Here is a 16,693-nt window from a genome sequence, read left to right as displayed (position 1 = left end):
CTTTGACAAATAGGGTTAAGGAGAATCCAAAGACATTCTACAAATACATTAAGGGCAAAAGAGTAACTGGGGAGAGAACAGAGCCCCTTAAAGATGTACAAGGCTGTCCATGTGTAGAACTAAAGGAAATGGGTGAGATATTGAACAAGTATTTCACATCAGTATTTACTGTGGAGAAAGACATAGAGGCTCGAAGTCTTGGGGAATAAAAATAGTGATATCTTGAAAAGCATCCAAAAGAAATGCTGGATGTCTTAAAATACAAAGGATGGAAAAATCCCTGGGACCTGATCAGGTGTATCCCAAAACTTTGTGTGAAGCCAGGTAAGAGATTGCTGGGCCCCTTGCTAATACGATACTTGTATCATCAATAACCACAGGTGAGGTGCCCGAAGACTGGAGGTTAGCTAATGTGGTGTCATTATCTAAGAAAGGTGGTAAGGAAAAGCCCGGGACCTGTAGACCGGTGAGCTTGACGTAAGTTGTTGGAGGGAATTCTGAGGGACAGGATTTACATGCATTTGGAAAGGCAAGGACTGATTAGAGATAGTCAACATGGCTTTGTGCAAGAGAAATTGTGTCTCATTAACTTGGCTGAGGTTTTTGAAGAAGTGACAAAAAGGTGGCTCACTGGTAAGCACTGTGGCCTCAAAGTGCCAGGGACCTTGGTTAGATTCCACCCGTCTATGTGGAGTTTGCACATTCTCCCTGTGTTTGCATGGGTTTCCTCCCACAGTCCAAAGATGTGTGGTTTAGGTGGATTGGCCATGCTAAATTGACCATAGTGTCCAGGGAGGTGCAGGCTAGGTGGATTAGCCATGGAAAATGCAGAGTTACAAGGACAAGTAGGGATGTGGGTATGGGTGGGATGCTCTTCAGAGGATCGGTGTTGCTTTGTTGGGCTGAATGGCCTGCTTCTACACTGTAGGGATTCTATGATTTTAATGCATATACATAAGAAGTGCTTGAAGATAGGCTTCTTTACCTCTTGCCTGTAGAATAAAGATTTTGTCGTAGCTACAGGGAATTGCAGTCTTAAATACAACAGATTCACTTAGTTGTCCACAGCATTGCCTCAAAAAACAGAAATATTTCAAATTAAGTGGCATATTTGTACACAATACTGAAAATTATATAACTCATTTCACCAATTCAAAAAGTCATAAATTGAATTACCAAATAAATAAAATATTTTCGCACAACAAATGGTATTGATATAACAGATGTAGAGCACAACAGTCAGTTTTTACATAAAGGCTACAACTACTACTTTGTTCCAACAACAATCTGCTACATGAGCCAAAACATGTTAACAAGAACTTTGCTGCATTCATCTACATAATCTCCAATGTAGGGCAGCAAGGGGGAAAAACAGCTTTGATGTAAATAAATGTGAAGATCTTTTAATAATATTGTCAAAACTGTCAATATTAAAAATCACATTGCTGGGTATAATGTAACAAAATGCAATGAAGTTCACATAATTAAGATTTTTGAAACAGTTAGTGTACAAAACATAGAAATTGATAAATGGAGACAAGAAGTCAGAGTTTCATCTTGCATTCATCAGAACTATGATTTTAAAAAAATATTTGTTTTGAGAACGTTACTATTCTTCTATATTCTCGTTTTTGAGTTTGGAATTGTGAGTTGCAGTCAAGAATTGAACTTGAAACAGCAGCTTGTTTTAGAAAAAAATATAGCGCCAGACTGCAGTTTGCTGTCAGGAACTGGCCTGGAAAGGTAATGCTGGTTAATTACAGCTCCAAGGACTTTAGCCAATCCAGCACTGAGGTGTTGTTATGCTTAAGGACTGGCAGCAGGTTAAATGTTCAATTGGTCAATAAAGTGCTGGCCACGTTGAAAAAGAAAGAATAAACAGAGTGAACTGGCTCTGATTTTTTTTGGCAGGAGGCCATTTTGTTTTGGAAGTTGTTTTTGTTTTGGTCTCTCTAGTTACTATCCAGTTATTGACTTGTTGAAAGTTCTGAGATATGAATCCCAATTGTAAGAAATAAGTACAAGTTTCTAGAAGTCTGTGGAAGTTGTTTTCATTGACTGCTGACTTCAGAATTCATGCAAGATGTACAGACCTACTTGTCCGTAATACAATCCATCAAAAGATTTCATGAAGGCCTAATATTCGTCATTGAAATGGTTATTGAACTAGAAAATTAGATTTCTTTTATTTTCTTTTTAACTAATCCTTTAACTGTGTCTGTCGATGAGAGAGTGGGGGGTTTATGAACAAAGAAGATTGGGCTTAGATCATAGATAATTAGATTGCTTTATCATTCAACTGTGTTCTGCTAAAGTATATTATTAATAATAAGTTGTCAATCTCTGTTATAAACTTGGTGTCCAAGATCCACCATTTCTAAGGTCTGGTTAGGAACAATTAAGCAATTTTGAGGGTCATTGAATGTTTTAGTTTCACCATGTTGCGAATCGAGTGATAATGCGGCTGATTTGGTTTGGCTTGCTATCCCTGTGTTGTAATTCTTGTAAAAAGTGGCATCATTTTATAGAGCATTAAAAAAGAGAGATTGCTAATAGGTTAGACCATCATTAGCATGGAGATGCAGCAAGAACAAAAACCGAAAAAAACTGCAGATGCTGTAAATCAGGAACAAAAACAGAAGATGCTGGAAAAGCTTAGCAGGTCTGGCAGCATCTGTGAAGAAAAGCTCAGAGTTAACATTTCAGGTCCAGTGACTCTTCCTCAGAACAACCTTTTCCAGCAACTTCTGTTTTTGCAGCAAAAACAGTTACCTATCAATTTTAATTCTCAGGCGAAGCAAGTAGACTCTCATCAAAGTCAGGGTGTTATCATAGGAATGCAGCAAACATTGGCAGTCCCCTTGACCCATTTCTTTTCCATGAAAAAAAGGTGCAACAGATTTACAAATTCCTTTGTTAACATAAAACATGGTTCTCTGAGCTGAACTGGTGATCTGAAAATTGGTTTCCATGCCATCCCATTGGCCATTCACAACCAGCAACATACCAATCGTGTTGAATCAGCCTGTGCTTGCAAGCCTCAAAGTACATGCATCATCAAGTGTGATTTTGCAATTGTAAATCGTTCATTAAATAATCTGAAATTGTGCTAAGAGTTAAAGCAGAAACCACTTTAAGATCATCAGTAAGGATCACAGTCTGATGCATTTGTGCATGCTAGATGCTATGAATATTAATACAGAACAGTCTCCTTGTCCAGAATAATCAAAAATGAACTTAAAATAAAAAAAACTTCTATTTAATTGGCATCTTGCACAACCTCCTAATGTCCCAAATAATTTTACAGCTAATGTACTTCTAGGTAGTCACTATTGTAAAGTAAGAAACTTTCTTCCTCAAAAAAGGTAGTGAAAGCAGAAATAGGTAAATAAATTCTTCATGAGGAAGGGATAGTGAGGTCTATCAGGGATAGACACAACTGTGGAGTAATCAGATCATTCATGACCTTATTGAATGTCGAAGCAGGCTCGAGCGGCCTTCTCATACTCCTAATGTTTGAATACATATTTGAAACACGACAGCCAATTTGGATATAGCAAGTTCCCATAAAATGTAATGAGATATTAACCAGATAATCTGCTTTTATGATGTTCACTGAAGGATACCAGTGGCTAAATTCTCTGCCCTTCTTTGAAATAGGGCCATGATTCTTTCATGACCACATTTTAGAGAAGACTGGGTTACTCACTTGACAAATAGCACTTGTGACAGTCCAACACTGCCTCAGGGTGTCAGGCTTGATTTTTGTGCTCCGAATCAAGACAACCATAAATAATACAAGCAGTTCAAAAAGGTGGCTTGGAACCACCTTCAAGATGGGCAATAAATAAATTTGAAGCTCAAGGAAGACATTGATAACCAAAACTAAACAAAAATAATGCAAGATATAAAATTCATTATTAATAAAGTTATAAACATATGAACATTACAATGGCTAACATTCACAAATGCAACCAGCTGAGCTGCTTGTTTTACTGCCTTTGGTTTTACAGGAAAAATAGACACACAACACAACTGGAGTATTACATTCAAGTCTGGCTACGAAACTTCAGGGAGGACTTCAGGGTCCTTGAGAGTATACAGACGACATTCAGCAGAATGGTTCCAGGAATAATAGAACTTTAGCTACAAAGTTTAGTTTGAAGAAGCTGGAACTGTTCTCCATGGAGCATAGAAAATGCACGGGGATTTAATCAATGTGAAAAAGATGATGACAAGTTTAAATAAACTAGACAAAAGCTGTTCCCATTTGCCAATGGACTAGTGTACAGAGATTTCAAATTTTGGGAAAGACATGCAAAGGTAATGGAGGAAGAATTTTTTGTTAATTCAGTGTGCAGTGACAAACTGGAACAAAAAAAACGTGCTGGAGAATCACTATAGGCTTGATCTGTAAAAGAAGCATCTGTGAAAGAAGAAACTTGTATGTGAATAAGAGTTAATGTTCAGAATCCAATATAATGCCTCCTCAGAGGTTCATGTGGTACACTGGTCCCAAACTCTGAGCCAAAAAACCTGGGTTTAAGTCCCACCTGCTGTAGAGATGTATCATGCCACAGCTGAACAGGTTGGTGAATAGTAAGAATAATGCCTCTTCGGAAGTCATTGATCTAGTACACATAGGATCATAAGACGTTGCAGAGGTAGGCCATTCAGCCAATTGAGTCTGTTCCACATTTCAGTGGCTAAAGTGAAAATCCTCAACAAGGTGCAGAGCTGGATGAACACAACAGGCCGAGCAGCATAGGAGCAGAAAGGCTCCTATGATGCTGCTTGCCTGCTGTGTTCATCCAGCTCTGCACCTTGTTGTCTCGGATTCTCCAGCATCTCCAGTTCCTACTATCTCTGAAAATCATCAACTCCACTTTCTTGCCTTTTCTCTATAACCCTTGATTCCCTTGCTGATTAAAAATTTGCCTGTCTCAGCATTGAACATCCTTCATGACCTAGCTTCGACAGCCCTCTGCAGTAAAAAAATTCTGGATTTATTGCCCTCCAGGAGAAGAATATCCTCCTTAGCTCCGTTTTAAATGCGCGACCTTTTATTCTGAGATTATGCACTCTGGTCCTAGACTCTCCCACAAGGGAGAAACAACATTTTCACATCTAATTTGTAAGGTCCCTTAAGAATCTTGCACATTTCAATAAGGTCACCTCTCACTCCTGTATATTCCAAGGAGAACAGGTCTAATCTATTCAACTTCTCCTCACAAGACAGAACCTCTGGACCTTGGATCAACCTTGTGAATCTTCTCTGGATTGCCTCCGTTGCCAGTATATCTTTCCTTAGATAAGGGGTCCAAAACTGTTTACAATATTTCAGCTGTGGTCTGACTAGTGTCTTGTACAGTTTTAGCAAAGCTTCCCTCCTTACATATTCCATTTCCTTTGAAATAAAGGCCAATGTTCCTGCTGAACTTGAATGCAAGCTTTTCATGGCTCATGGATGAGGACTCCCAAATCTCTCTGTTCTGTAGATTTTCTCCATCTAAATAACGTTCACACTGTCTACAAAAATGCTTGAACTGGAGAAGAATATATTTAAGAGGGAATTGGCCAGTCACTTCCAGGAAATAAACTGGTATGACTACAGGAGAATGAGATTAACTGGACTGCCCTCCAGAGAGCTAGCGCAGTTTGGATGGTTTGATAGCTTTTAATTCATTTATGGGTTGTGGGCAATGTTTGGTAGGCCAGCATTTATTCTTTATCCCTAATTGCCACGGAAAAAGTGGTGTTGAGACACAGCAGTCCTGAGGATGTACGAAGGCTCACAACGCTGCTAGAAAGAAAGTTCCAGGATTTTGACCCAGCCAGAATTAAGAATACAGTTCCAAATCAGGATGGAGTGTGGTTTGGAAGAGAACCTGCAGGCAGTGGTGTTCCCAAGCTTCTGGCACTCTTGCATTTCTAGGTGGAAGGGGTCATGGATTTGGAAGATTAAGTCAGAGGAGCTTCCATTGACCCTACCAGCTTACCCATACCTCCTGGCCACTGATCCCTGAAACACTTGCTCTACCTCCCACACCCCTGGACTCCCCAGTCACGTCTTCCCTGACTCCTGGTCACGCCCTCCCAGCAACGCCCCTTCAACGACACTACTCCTCCTAGCCACGCCCCCGCCCCACCAGCTACGTCCCACCCCACCCCCACCCAACCAGTCACGCCCCACTCCATTCCAGCCCCGCCAGACACGCCTCCCACTCTCCCCCACCCTCCCGCACCAGCCACGCCCCAACCTCCCGCTATAATTCCCCGCTGGCCACACCCCCGACCTCTCGCCAACATGGAAACGCCCCCGCCAGTTCGCAGCGGCCGTTACCAGGGCAACCGTTGGGACAGAGACGGATGGTGTAAAGGACAGTGAAGGGGGGTGGCGAGGGGGCCGTGGAATATTAAGTGAAGATTCTTCCCGTAAACGCGTCGGTAGATCAACACACAAGACACACCGGACTCACCCTGTTCCACAGTCAATCACACAAGGAGGTAAGTTGCCGGTCATACCGTCAGGATAGTAAGGGAGTCGGGGGGGGTGGAATGATTAAAAAAAGACTTTTTTTATTGCCAGTGAGTGGCGATCGGAGTCTGGTGCTAGCTGTCTAAAGCATGGGGAGGCCTGCGGTGTGGGGAAGGCGCCAACCGCCGCCACCAACCGTTAACCGCCGCGTCTCCGCAGTCAGCGCGCGCCGAGCACTTCCGGGGTCAGCGCCGCTAGAGGGCGTCAGGTGTCGTTGTTCGCGGTCGTCAACCGCCGATCGCCCCCTTTTCCTTAACCGGGGACCTGTGGGATCTTCCTCAGCACCGGGAGAGTGTGGTGTAGGTTACTGAGTTGTCACTGAAAATCTCGGAAGAGCACAGTTTCTTCCAAAGTGCATCCAGACTTAATGCCAATCTCCTGCTTTCTCCAACACCCTCCCCGCTTGCACGTTACCCACTCCCTCTCTTGAATGCCTCCGTTCAACACACCTCCGCCACACTTCCAGCTATTGCGTTTCATACACTAACAACTCGCTGAGTGAGGAAGGCCTTTTCTTCTTATGTGACTCACTTTAAATCTGTGCCCGCTGGTTCCTCCCTACTCCTGGACCGGGAAGTCAGGGTTCAAGTCCCACCTGCTCCAGAGCTCTTCTTCAGAGCTCATCTAGCAGTCATCTAGACTCGAGTCGTTAGCTTGCTCTTTCCCCACGGATGCTGCCTGACACGCTGTGATTTCCAGCATTTTTTGTTTTCAGTACAGATTCCAGCTTCTGCTGTAATTTGCTCCTATCTCCAGTCTATCCTTAATCCCTGGAACCAGCCTTGTAAATCGCAACTGCGCTCTCTCCAATATATTCAAGCCTTTCTTATGCTGTGGCATCCAGAACTGTATACACACTACTCCAGATCAGGTCTCACAAATGGTGTAAAACTGGCATCACCTCCCTGAAGATTTGAAAGGTTTAAGGCAGGGCTCAGAAATACATTACAACAACACGAAGTGGTGAATGTTTGGAATAATTTCCAAGGAAATTCTATTCTACAATGAGGAACAAAAACAGTTAAACAGTAGTACTTGGAAATGACAATACTGCAGCTCCACACAGAAGTCTTCAGAAAAGGTCAGAGCATGATTTGAGGATCTGCAATACCCTACCCCAAAATGCGAGAGAAACTCAGGTTTAGCAGCATTTGTGAAGAGAGACAGGAAGTTAATGTTTGAAGTCTGATATGACTTTACTGTTTCAGGATTATGGAATCTAAGCACTGGAGCTAGCCAGTTGAGCTACACTGTACTTACGTGTCCCAGACCTGAAATCACTTTGCTCCTGTGTTTTTGTTCCAGTCTCAGCAGCAAATTAAAGTTCACTAAAAATGTTAACTTGAGGCTTTTGGAGGGTGCCCCAAAAACAAAATGGGTGCAAAAACATATACTTGGTAACACAAATGCAGAATGGTGGATGTGTAATTCTACGTTCGGATTTGTTAAAAGAATGACCTGCATGTATGTAGCAGTTTTTAGGAGCACACAATCTCCCAAAGTGCTTTACAGGCAATTGCTTTGAAGTGTCAACAGTGTAAATTTCGAAAGATAATAGCCAAACACATTGTGATAACCAGTGGATAAACTGTTTTTGTGATTTTCGAGGGTAACAGGGTCTTGGTTTGAAAGCCAACACCTCTGACAGTGCATCACTTGTACTGTAATATCAAACCTGAAGTTTGTGCTAACATCCTAAGGTAAGTATTGAACCAGGAACTTTTCAGACTGAGTTAAGAGTGATGAGCCACAGCTGACTGGAAGGAGTTCCAGATTTTCACTATCCTTTGTTTGAAGATCATCTTGATTTCACCCTTGAATGGCATAGCTTTAGTTTTAAAATTACAACTTCTTGTTCTGGATGCCTCCAACAGGAATATACCCCACCAACGTTAATTCATCTTAAACACCATAAATAATTCACCCTTTAATCTTCCATATCTAAGTCCTGTAAACAAAGCCTACCATCCAATTACAATTGGTGCACAAATCACTAAAACAGAAAAGACATGAGGTGTGGCAGTGTAGATCAATTTAGTCAAAGACCCGAGGTAATTCGCCTGGAAAGAATGTTCTGCTGCCTCAGTTATGAAAAGGTAATATTTAATTTATTATTAGATGTTGTTGCTCATTATGAGATGTGTAAGCTCAGTGATAATTTACATCAATTAAAGAGCTGTTCTCATAAAATCAATGAACTTTTTCACAGCTGAAGATCCAATTTTTGCTTGTTATGTCCTGGTTAAGGTTGTTAATGATAAACTTGTGCACTGTTCTGTAGCTGGAAAATATGTAATGCTAAGATCACAAACTGAAAGAGTCAAATGTTTACTAAACAATCCCCAACTGAAGAAATGATGGAACAAGATGTCATTTTTGTAACAGATTTTGACTCATGGCAAAGTAATAATGTAAATTAAATATAATTTAACATGGTACAAACTGTAAATTATAGTTTATTTATACAACAAAGGTAAGTTTCACTAATTTTCTAGACAGTCTAGAATGCTGTCTATTTCAGCTACAAAGTTCTTCCAAGCTTGGATCTTCCTAAGGCATGATTCAGTCCCTTTCCGAAAAGAATTTAGCCAATTTTCTAAAACCTGCTGTTTCCACCTAAACAAGATTCCATCCATGTAATAATCTGTACTTCTTTATGGAACTTTCTCAGCTTTCATCTCCCATTGGTCATTGGTCTATCTGAACTGGCTTTACATGGTATGGCTGATTCTGGGCATTCAGTCATGCTCAGAAATGAAAGAAACAGCACTTCATGCTTCCGTATTGCCGAGGAATCTAATTCTCCAAATCAGCTTGCTGACCACCTCCTCTCGTCAAGCTTTCTCTTCCTCTTTGTGTCTGTTTACTTCAAGGCGTCTGTATTTTAACTCCCTTCCTGGTGCTGCTTTGAGAACAAAGGTCTCCAAATCACAGAGAATGGATTTCTAATATTCAGGAAATATAATTGGGTTCTTTATGTGTGAGTTAAACTCTTAACAAGTTCTTTTCAAACAATTTTTAAAACATTTACAATTTTCCAATATGAGAAAGTAGTTACAAATTTCTGGAAAAGCTCAGCAGGTCTGGCAGCATCTGTGGAGAGAAATCAGAGTTAACGTTTCGGATCAAGTGACCCTTCCTCAGAACTGGACACCCAGTTCTGAGGAAAGGTCACTCAACCTGAAATGATAACTCTGATTTCTGTCCACAGATGCTGACAGACCTGCTGTGCTTTTCCACCAATCTCTATTTCTGCTTCTGGTTTGCAGCATCTGCTGTTTTATTTTTAATTACAAATTTCTTACTATTACTGCTTCTGGGTCAAAGATCATCAAACAAGTCAGACCCAATATCGGTGGTCCCAAAATGTTGAACTGGAAGCATTATTTGAGGCAAACCAATGGGCAGAATTTGGAAAGCATTTCTTTCCACCAAGATACAGCACCATTTCATGTGGCTAGCCACTTTCTGGTAGGGGATTGACCACCACTCGCCCAATGATGCATCCCTGTACTACTCCAGCAACTATACCCATTCTGCCCTTATAATACCTTAACTAATCCTCTTGAAAGTTGATAGCTAGTGTGAGTACAAAGAAGGTTTTGACAAAACTCCACATCTTTTATTAGAAAAAGGAGGTTGATCCACTTTTACAGAAAGTCAATTTCCATTCTTCCATGGCAGAGGTAGTTCATGCATTGGGCCTCTCTTGTCAATAAACCAGCCTCTTCTCAGTTGACATTGAGATGTTTGCCTCAAAGGTTGCAAACACTAGAACTTTACAAACCTGGATTCATCTATAACCAGTGACACCATTTATCAGATTGAGAAGTGATAAGGTATTGTTATTCCACGTGTCTCATAATGTGGACTGGTGTTTTATTATTGAAATGTCAAGCATTGTAAGAATCATGTTTCAAAGTCACAGGTTGCAATTTTAGTCAGCGGATGAGGAGATTATAAATGAAAATTGTGTATTTCTCCCAATTTTAATAAAAGCGGAAAATAGTGTTAGACTTACATAACTGTGTAACAGCCGAGGTGAATCTGCTAATTTGGTGTTATAATTTAGGTAGAGTGGTCTTCAAAAGCCTTAATCAAGTTAACCACTTGTCATCTCACAGGAGGGCTCCTAATGATCATTCCAAAAATGAACAAGTTATTAAAGATTGAATTTCCAAAAGTAAATAATCACTGCTGTGAAGACAGAACTGTGATTATTTGAGCTCAGAGCAGCTGACGAAGGTGACTTTGTCCTATAGATGTGGCATGACTGTGTGGGAGATTGTTTTTTTTAAAACTACCATTCTTTGGGATGTAGGCATCACTGGCAGGGCCAGCATTAAATGCCCATTCCATTTGCCTTTGAAAAGGTGGTAATAAGCCTTATTCTGGAAGTTCTGCCTTCTCCGTGTTGAAGGCACTTTCAAAGTACCATTTGGTAAGACGCTCCAGGATTTTAACCCTATGAAAGAAAGAAAGATTTTCACTTGTATAGCATTTTTTGTGACAACCAAAGTCTCAAAGTCCTTTACATGCCAATGAAGCACTTTTGAAGTGTACTACCAGCTGTAATGTAGTAACAGTGAAGGAACTATGATATGTTTCCAAGCTAGGACAGGTTGTGACTTTAAAGGATCTTGAAGATATTCACATGCACCATTGTACCTTGTACACAGTAAAAGAGGAAAGCTCCGTGGAGGGAGACAGAATGAGTAATAGAGACAAAATGAGGGATTGATATGCTTCCTGTGAATCTAACTTCCAAAAATACTCCAAGTAAGTTGAGTTTTAAAGCAAGTAAAGCCTCTCAGAGAGATACTATATGAGTAAGAGAGAGAAGAAACTTTGAGAGAGAGTAAGAACCACAATCTTTGACCCGAAAGGAGAAGAGAAGCATAAGGGGACAGAAACACAAGCAAAAACAAAGAGTGAGGTAAAGAAATGCAAAGAACCAGAAATAAACAGCAGCAGAAAGGGGAACTGATAAGGTAGAAGCTGTATTTACCGATCGTGGAAACTCATGAATGTGGTTCATGCTTGCTACGAGTGCTGAAACACTTGCATTTTTGGGAAAAATTAACTAGGAAACTGACAAAAAAGTGATATCTAATGTACAAAGCAAATCAGTTGCGTCCCTATTATATCCCTGCCGGAAACTCCCCATAGTTATTCATTTGGTGCCCAATCCTCTTGTTCGGACTAAAGCTCCTGCATGTACTGGTAATATAAACAAATCTTTTTATTTTACTCCTGCCACATAATTGATGAAGATAAATGAGAATGGACAAAAATATTTCATTCTGCTCAAATACACCCAAGCTAAAAGGAACAGGTAACCATTATTCTCATTTCAATGTTTGTGTCCACTGAGAAAATCGTAGCGTATTTCAAGATGGACCGTGTTTCAACATCCAAACCATTAAGAATGATTTTGAAGTGGTAAGATCTCATTATCAGAAGGTTTCATTTCAGAAGCATGAAAATGGGGTTGTTACAAGTTTGCCAAATTGTTGGAGAGTCAAGTAGATAATTCTAACAACCTGCTACAAAGTTATCTTAGCCTGACTATTACATATTCTATTAAGTGTACAAACCATAGATCTGAAATATTTAGAACGATACTATTTTTACGTCTGAAAATAAAGCATTGATATCAGAAAAATGGTCATGAGACTGCAGGGTTGTTATAAAATCGCTATTGGTTCATTCAGGAAAGGAAATCTGGAGTCCTCACCCAGTCTGGTCTGTATGTATCAACTCGAAAGATATAGACAAGATATAAAGATATGTTCACTTCAAGCCATCAATTAGGACGTACATCATCACCTCTTCAGGGCACTAAAGGAGAATAATAAATGCCCCTATACATGTCCACATCCCGAAAATGAATTAAACAAGTGTGGTATTATCAGTCACGTGGTTATTTTAGATGCACAAGAATGCCAAAAAAAACAGTCATCTTTTATCCCCACTCTAGTCAGCTCTGTATCTGGCATGTCTGCTGTCTGGTCAAATAAAGGAACAATTTCTCCACTCCTAAACCAACTCTCAGCCTAACTGACCTGCTACAAGGATATTGACATCACTTTCTCCAACATTAGTCGGAGCTGCCAATGCTGGAGAAAGCAAGATAACAAGGTGTAGAGCTGGATGAACACAGCAGGCCAAGCAGCATCAGAGGAGCAGGAAAGCTGACGTTTCGGGTCTGGACCCTTCTTCAGAAATGGGGGAGGGGAAGGGGAAGGGGATTCTGAAATAAATAGAGAGGTGGGGGGAGGCGGATGGAAGGTGGATAAAGGAGCAGATAGGTGGAGAGGAGACGGACAGGTCAAGGAGGCAGGAATAGAGCCAGTAAAGGTGACTGTAGGTGGGGAGTTAAGATGGGGGTTGGTCACTCAAGGGAAGACGGACAGGTCAAGGGGGCGGGGATGAGGCTGGTAGGTAGAAGGTGGGGGTGGGGTTTGGTCAGTGAGGTGGAAGGAGCGGATAGGTGAGAGAAAAGATGGACAGGTCAAGGAGGCAGGGACGAGCTGGGCTGGTTTTGGGATGAGGTTGGGGGAGATTTTGAAGCTTGTGAAGTCCACATTGAAACCATTGGGCTGCAGGGTTCCCAAGCGAAATATGAGGTGTTGTTCCTGCAACCTTCGGGTGGCATCATTGTGGCACTGGAGGAGGCCCAGAGTGGACATGTCGTCCAAGGAGTGGGAGGGGGAGTTGAAGTGGTTCGCAACTGGGAGGTGCAGTCGTTTGTCACGAACCGAGCGTAGGTGTTCCATAAAGCGGTCTCCAAGCCTCCGCTTGGTTTCCCCGATGTAGAGGAGGCCACATCGGGAACAGCGGATACAATATACCACATTAGCAGATGTGCAGCACCTTTTTAATGTGGAAGGTTTTCTTGGGGCCTGGGTTGGGGCTGAGGGGGGAGGTGTAGGGGCAGGTGTAGCACTTCCTGCGGTTGCAGGGAAAAGTGCCAGGCGTGGTGGGGCTGGACGGGAATGTGGAGTGGACAAGGGAGTCACGGAGAGAGCAGTCCCTCCGGAAGGCAGATAAGGGTGGGGAGGGAAAAATGTCCTTGGTAGGGAGGTCAGATTGCAGGTGGCGGAAGTGGCAGAGGATGATGCGTTCAATCCGGAGGTTGGTGGGGTGGTACGTGAGGACGAGGGGAATTCTGTTTTTCTTGTTATTGCGGGGAGGTGGTGTGAGGGATGAGTTGCGGGAAATGCAAGAGATGCAGGCAAGGGTGTTTTTGACCACTGTGGAGGAGAAGTTGAGGTCCTTGAAAAACAAGAACATCTGGGATGTCCGGGAGTGGAATGCCTCATCACGGGAGCAGATGCAGCGGAGGCGAAGGAATTGGGATTAGGGGATGGCTTTCTTGCAGGAAGGTGGGTGAGAGGAGGTGTATTCTAGGTAGCAGTGGGAGTCGGTAGGCTTGAAATAGGTATCTGTTTCCAGGTGGTTGCCAGAGATGGAAACAGAGAGGTTCAGGAAGGAGAAAGAGGTATTGGAGATGGTCCAGGTGAACTTAAGGTTGGGGTAGAAGGTGTTAGTGAAGTGGATCAACTGTTCAAGCTCCTCGTGGGAGCATGAGGCGGCGTCGATACAGTCATCGATATAATGGAGGAAGAGGTGGGGGATAGGGCCAGTGTAGCTTTGGAAGAGGGATTGTTCCACGTATCCTACAAAGAGGCAGGCATAGCGTGGGCCCATGCGGGTACCCATGGCCACCCTCTTTGTCTGTAGGAAGTGGGAGGAGTTGAAGGAGAAATTGTTAAGGGTGAGGATGAGTTCGCCGATGCGGATAAGGGTGTCAGTGGAGGGGGACTGGTCGGGTCTGCGGGAGAGGAAGAAGTGGAGGGCATTTAGGCCATCTGCATGGGGAATGCAAGTATATAGGGACTGGATGTCCATGGTGAAGATGAGGTGTTGAGGACCAGGGAATCAGAAGTTTTGGAGGAGGTGGAGGGTGTGGGTGATGTCATAGACATAGGTTGGTGTCACGGACATATAGTTCCTGGACCGGGGGGAGAAAAAAGAGTTGAGATAAGTGGAGGTAAGTTCGTTGGGCAGGAGCAGGCAGAGACAATGGGTCGACCAGGGCAGTCAGGTTTGTGGATTTTGGGAAGGAGATAGAAATGGGCAGTGCAAGGTTGGGGAACAATGAGGTTGGAGGCTGTGGAGGGGAGGTCACCTGAGGTGATGAAGTTGTGGATGGTCTGGGAAATGATGTTTTCGTGGTCGGGAATGGGGTCATGATCAAGGGGATGGTAGGAGGAGGTGTCAGAGAGCTAGTGCCTGGCCTCAGCGATGTAGAGGTCAGTGCGCCATACTACAACTGCTCCACTCTTGTCTGCGGGTTTTATAGTGACGTTAGGGTTGGAGTGGAGGGCTGCACGTTCAGTGCGACGTCGGTGGTGGGCAGAACGGCATCGTTGTGGGCGGAGCAACATCGGCAGTGGAGCGGTGGCGTCATCGTCGCTCCGCCCACCGCCTAAACAGTAGGCAGCTCCAGAGTAGCACCCAGCCCTGCCAGGTCTTCACCATGCCCCCAGACCTCCCCCCCCACTGAGGACGAACGGTCAGACCTCAGTAAAAGTCTCACCTTTATCCCTCTCCACCCGAACATCAACGAATAACGCTCACGCCTGGACATTGAACAATTTTTCCTCCGCCTCCGCGCTGACTTCTTTAATTGTGAGCCTAACCCTCCCTCTACTGACCCCTTCTCCCGCCTCCAACACACCCCATCCTCCTGGACACCACCCCAAGGCCTTCTACCCTCCCTCAACCTCTTCATCTCCAACTGCCATCGAGACATCAATCACTTCAACCTCTCTACCCCTCTCACCCACTCCAACCTCTCCTCCACAAAACGTGCAGCCCTCCGCTCCCACCCTAACGTCACTATAAACCCACAGACCAGGGTGGTGCAGTTGTTGTATGGCGCACTGACCTCTACATCGCCGAGGCCAGGCGCTAGCTCTCTGATACTTCCTCCTACCGTCCCCTTGAATTTGACCCCACCCCCGACCACCAAAACATCATCTCCCAGACCATCCACAACCTCATCACCTCAGGTGACCTCTCACCCACAGCCTCCAACGTCATCGTTCCCCAAACCCGCACCACCCGGTTCTATCTCCTTCCCAAAATCCACAAACCCGACTGTTCTAGTCAACCCATTGTCTCTGCCTGCTCTTGCCCCACCGAACATCTCCACTTATCTCGACTCCATTTTCTCCCCCCTGGTCCAGGAACTATATGTCCGTGACACCAGCCTATGTCCGTGGCACCAGCCACATCCTCCACCTCCTCCAAAACTTCCGATTCCCTGGTCCTCAACACCTCATCTTCACCATAGACGTCCAGTCCCTATATACTTGCATTCCCCATGCAGATGGCCTAAATGCCCTCCACTTCTTCCTCTCCCGCAGACCCGACCAGTCCCTCTCCACTGACACCCTTATCCACATAGGCGAACCCATCCTCATCTTTAACAACTTCTCCTTCAATTCCTCCCACTTCCTACAGACAAAGAGGGTGGCCATGGGTACCCGCATGGGCCCAAGCTATGCCTGCCTCTTTGTAGGATACGTGGAACAATCTCTCTTCCGAAGCTACACTGGCCCTATCCCCCACCTCTTCCTCCATTATATCGATGACTGTATCGCCGCTGCCTCATGCTCCCACAAGGAGCTCGAACAGTTTATCCACTTCACTAACACCTTCTACCCCAACCTTAAGTTCACCTGGACCATCTCCAATACCTCTTTCTCCTTCCTGAACCTCTGTTTCCATCTCTGGCAACCACCTGGAAACAGATACCTATTTCAAGCCTATCGACTCCCACAGCTACCTAGAATACACCTCCTCTCACCCACCTTCCTGCAAGAAAGCCATCCCCTATTCCCAATTCCTTGACCTCCGCCGCATCTGCTCCCGTGATGAGGCATTCCACTCCCGGACACCCCAGATGTCCTCGTTTTTCAAGGACCTCAACTTCTCCTCCACAGTGGTCGAAAACGCCCTCGACTGCATCTTTCGCGTTTCCCGCAACTCATCCCTCACACCCCCTCCCCGCAATATCAACAGAAACAGAATCCCCTTCGTCCTCACGTACCACCCTACCAACCTCCGGATTGAATGCATCAT

At 43.8% G+C, this 16,693-nt stretch overlaps 2 protein-coding genes across 2 annotated transcripts in view; one reads left to right on the top strand and one right to left on the bottom strand.

The window, feature by feature from the left end:
- The window catches only part of LOC109933155 (actin-related protein 3B), a 199,339-nt gene extending 192,658 nt beyond the window's left edge, over positions 1-6,681 (bottom strand). The window contains exon 1 of the mRNA XM_048618630.1: positions 6,480-6,681. Coding sequence (XP_048474587.1) covers positions 6,480-6,523 — 44 coding nt within the window. The 5' untranslated portion in view covers positions 6,524-6,681. The remainder of the gene's footprint in view (positions 1-6,479) is intronic.
- The window catches only part of xrcc2 (X-ray repair complementing defective repair in Chinese hamster cells 2), a 134,685-nt gene continuing 124,213 nt past the window's right edge, over positions 6,222-16,693 (top strand). Inside the window, exon 1 of the mRNA XM_048612264.1 lies at positions 6,222-6,507. The gene's annotated coding sequence lies outside the window, so the exon portion shown is untranslated. The remainder of the gene's footprint in view (positions 6,508-16,693) is intronic.

Source organism: Rhincodon typus, chromosome 2 (assembly GCF_021869965.1).
Source record: "Rhincodon typus isolate 14 chromosome 2, sRhiTyp1.1, whole genome shotgun sequence".
Taxonomy (NCBI): domain Eukaryota; kingdom Metazoa; phylum Chordata; class Chondrichthyes; order Orectolobiformes; family Rhincodontidae; genus Rhincodon; species Rhincodon typus.
Note: the sequence above shows the minus strand (reverse complement) of the source record. Positions and strands in the feature narration are given on the sequence as shown.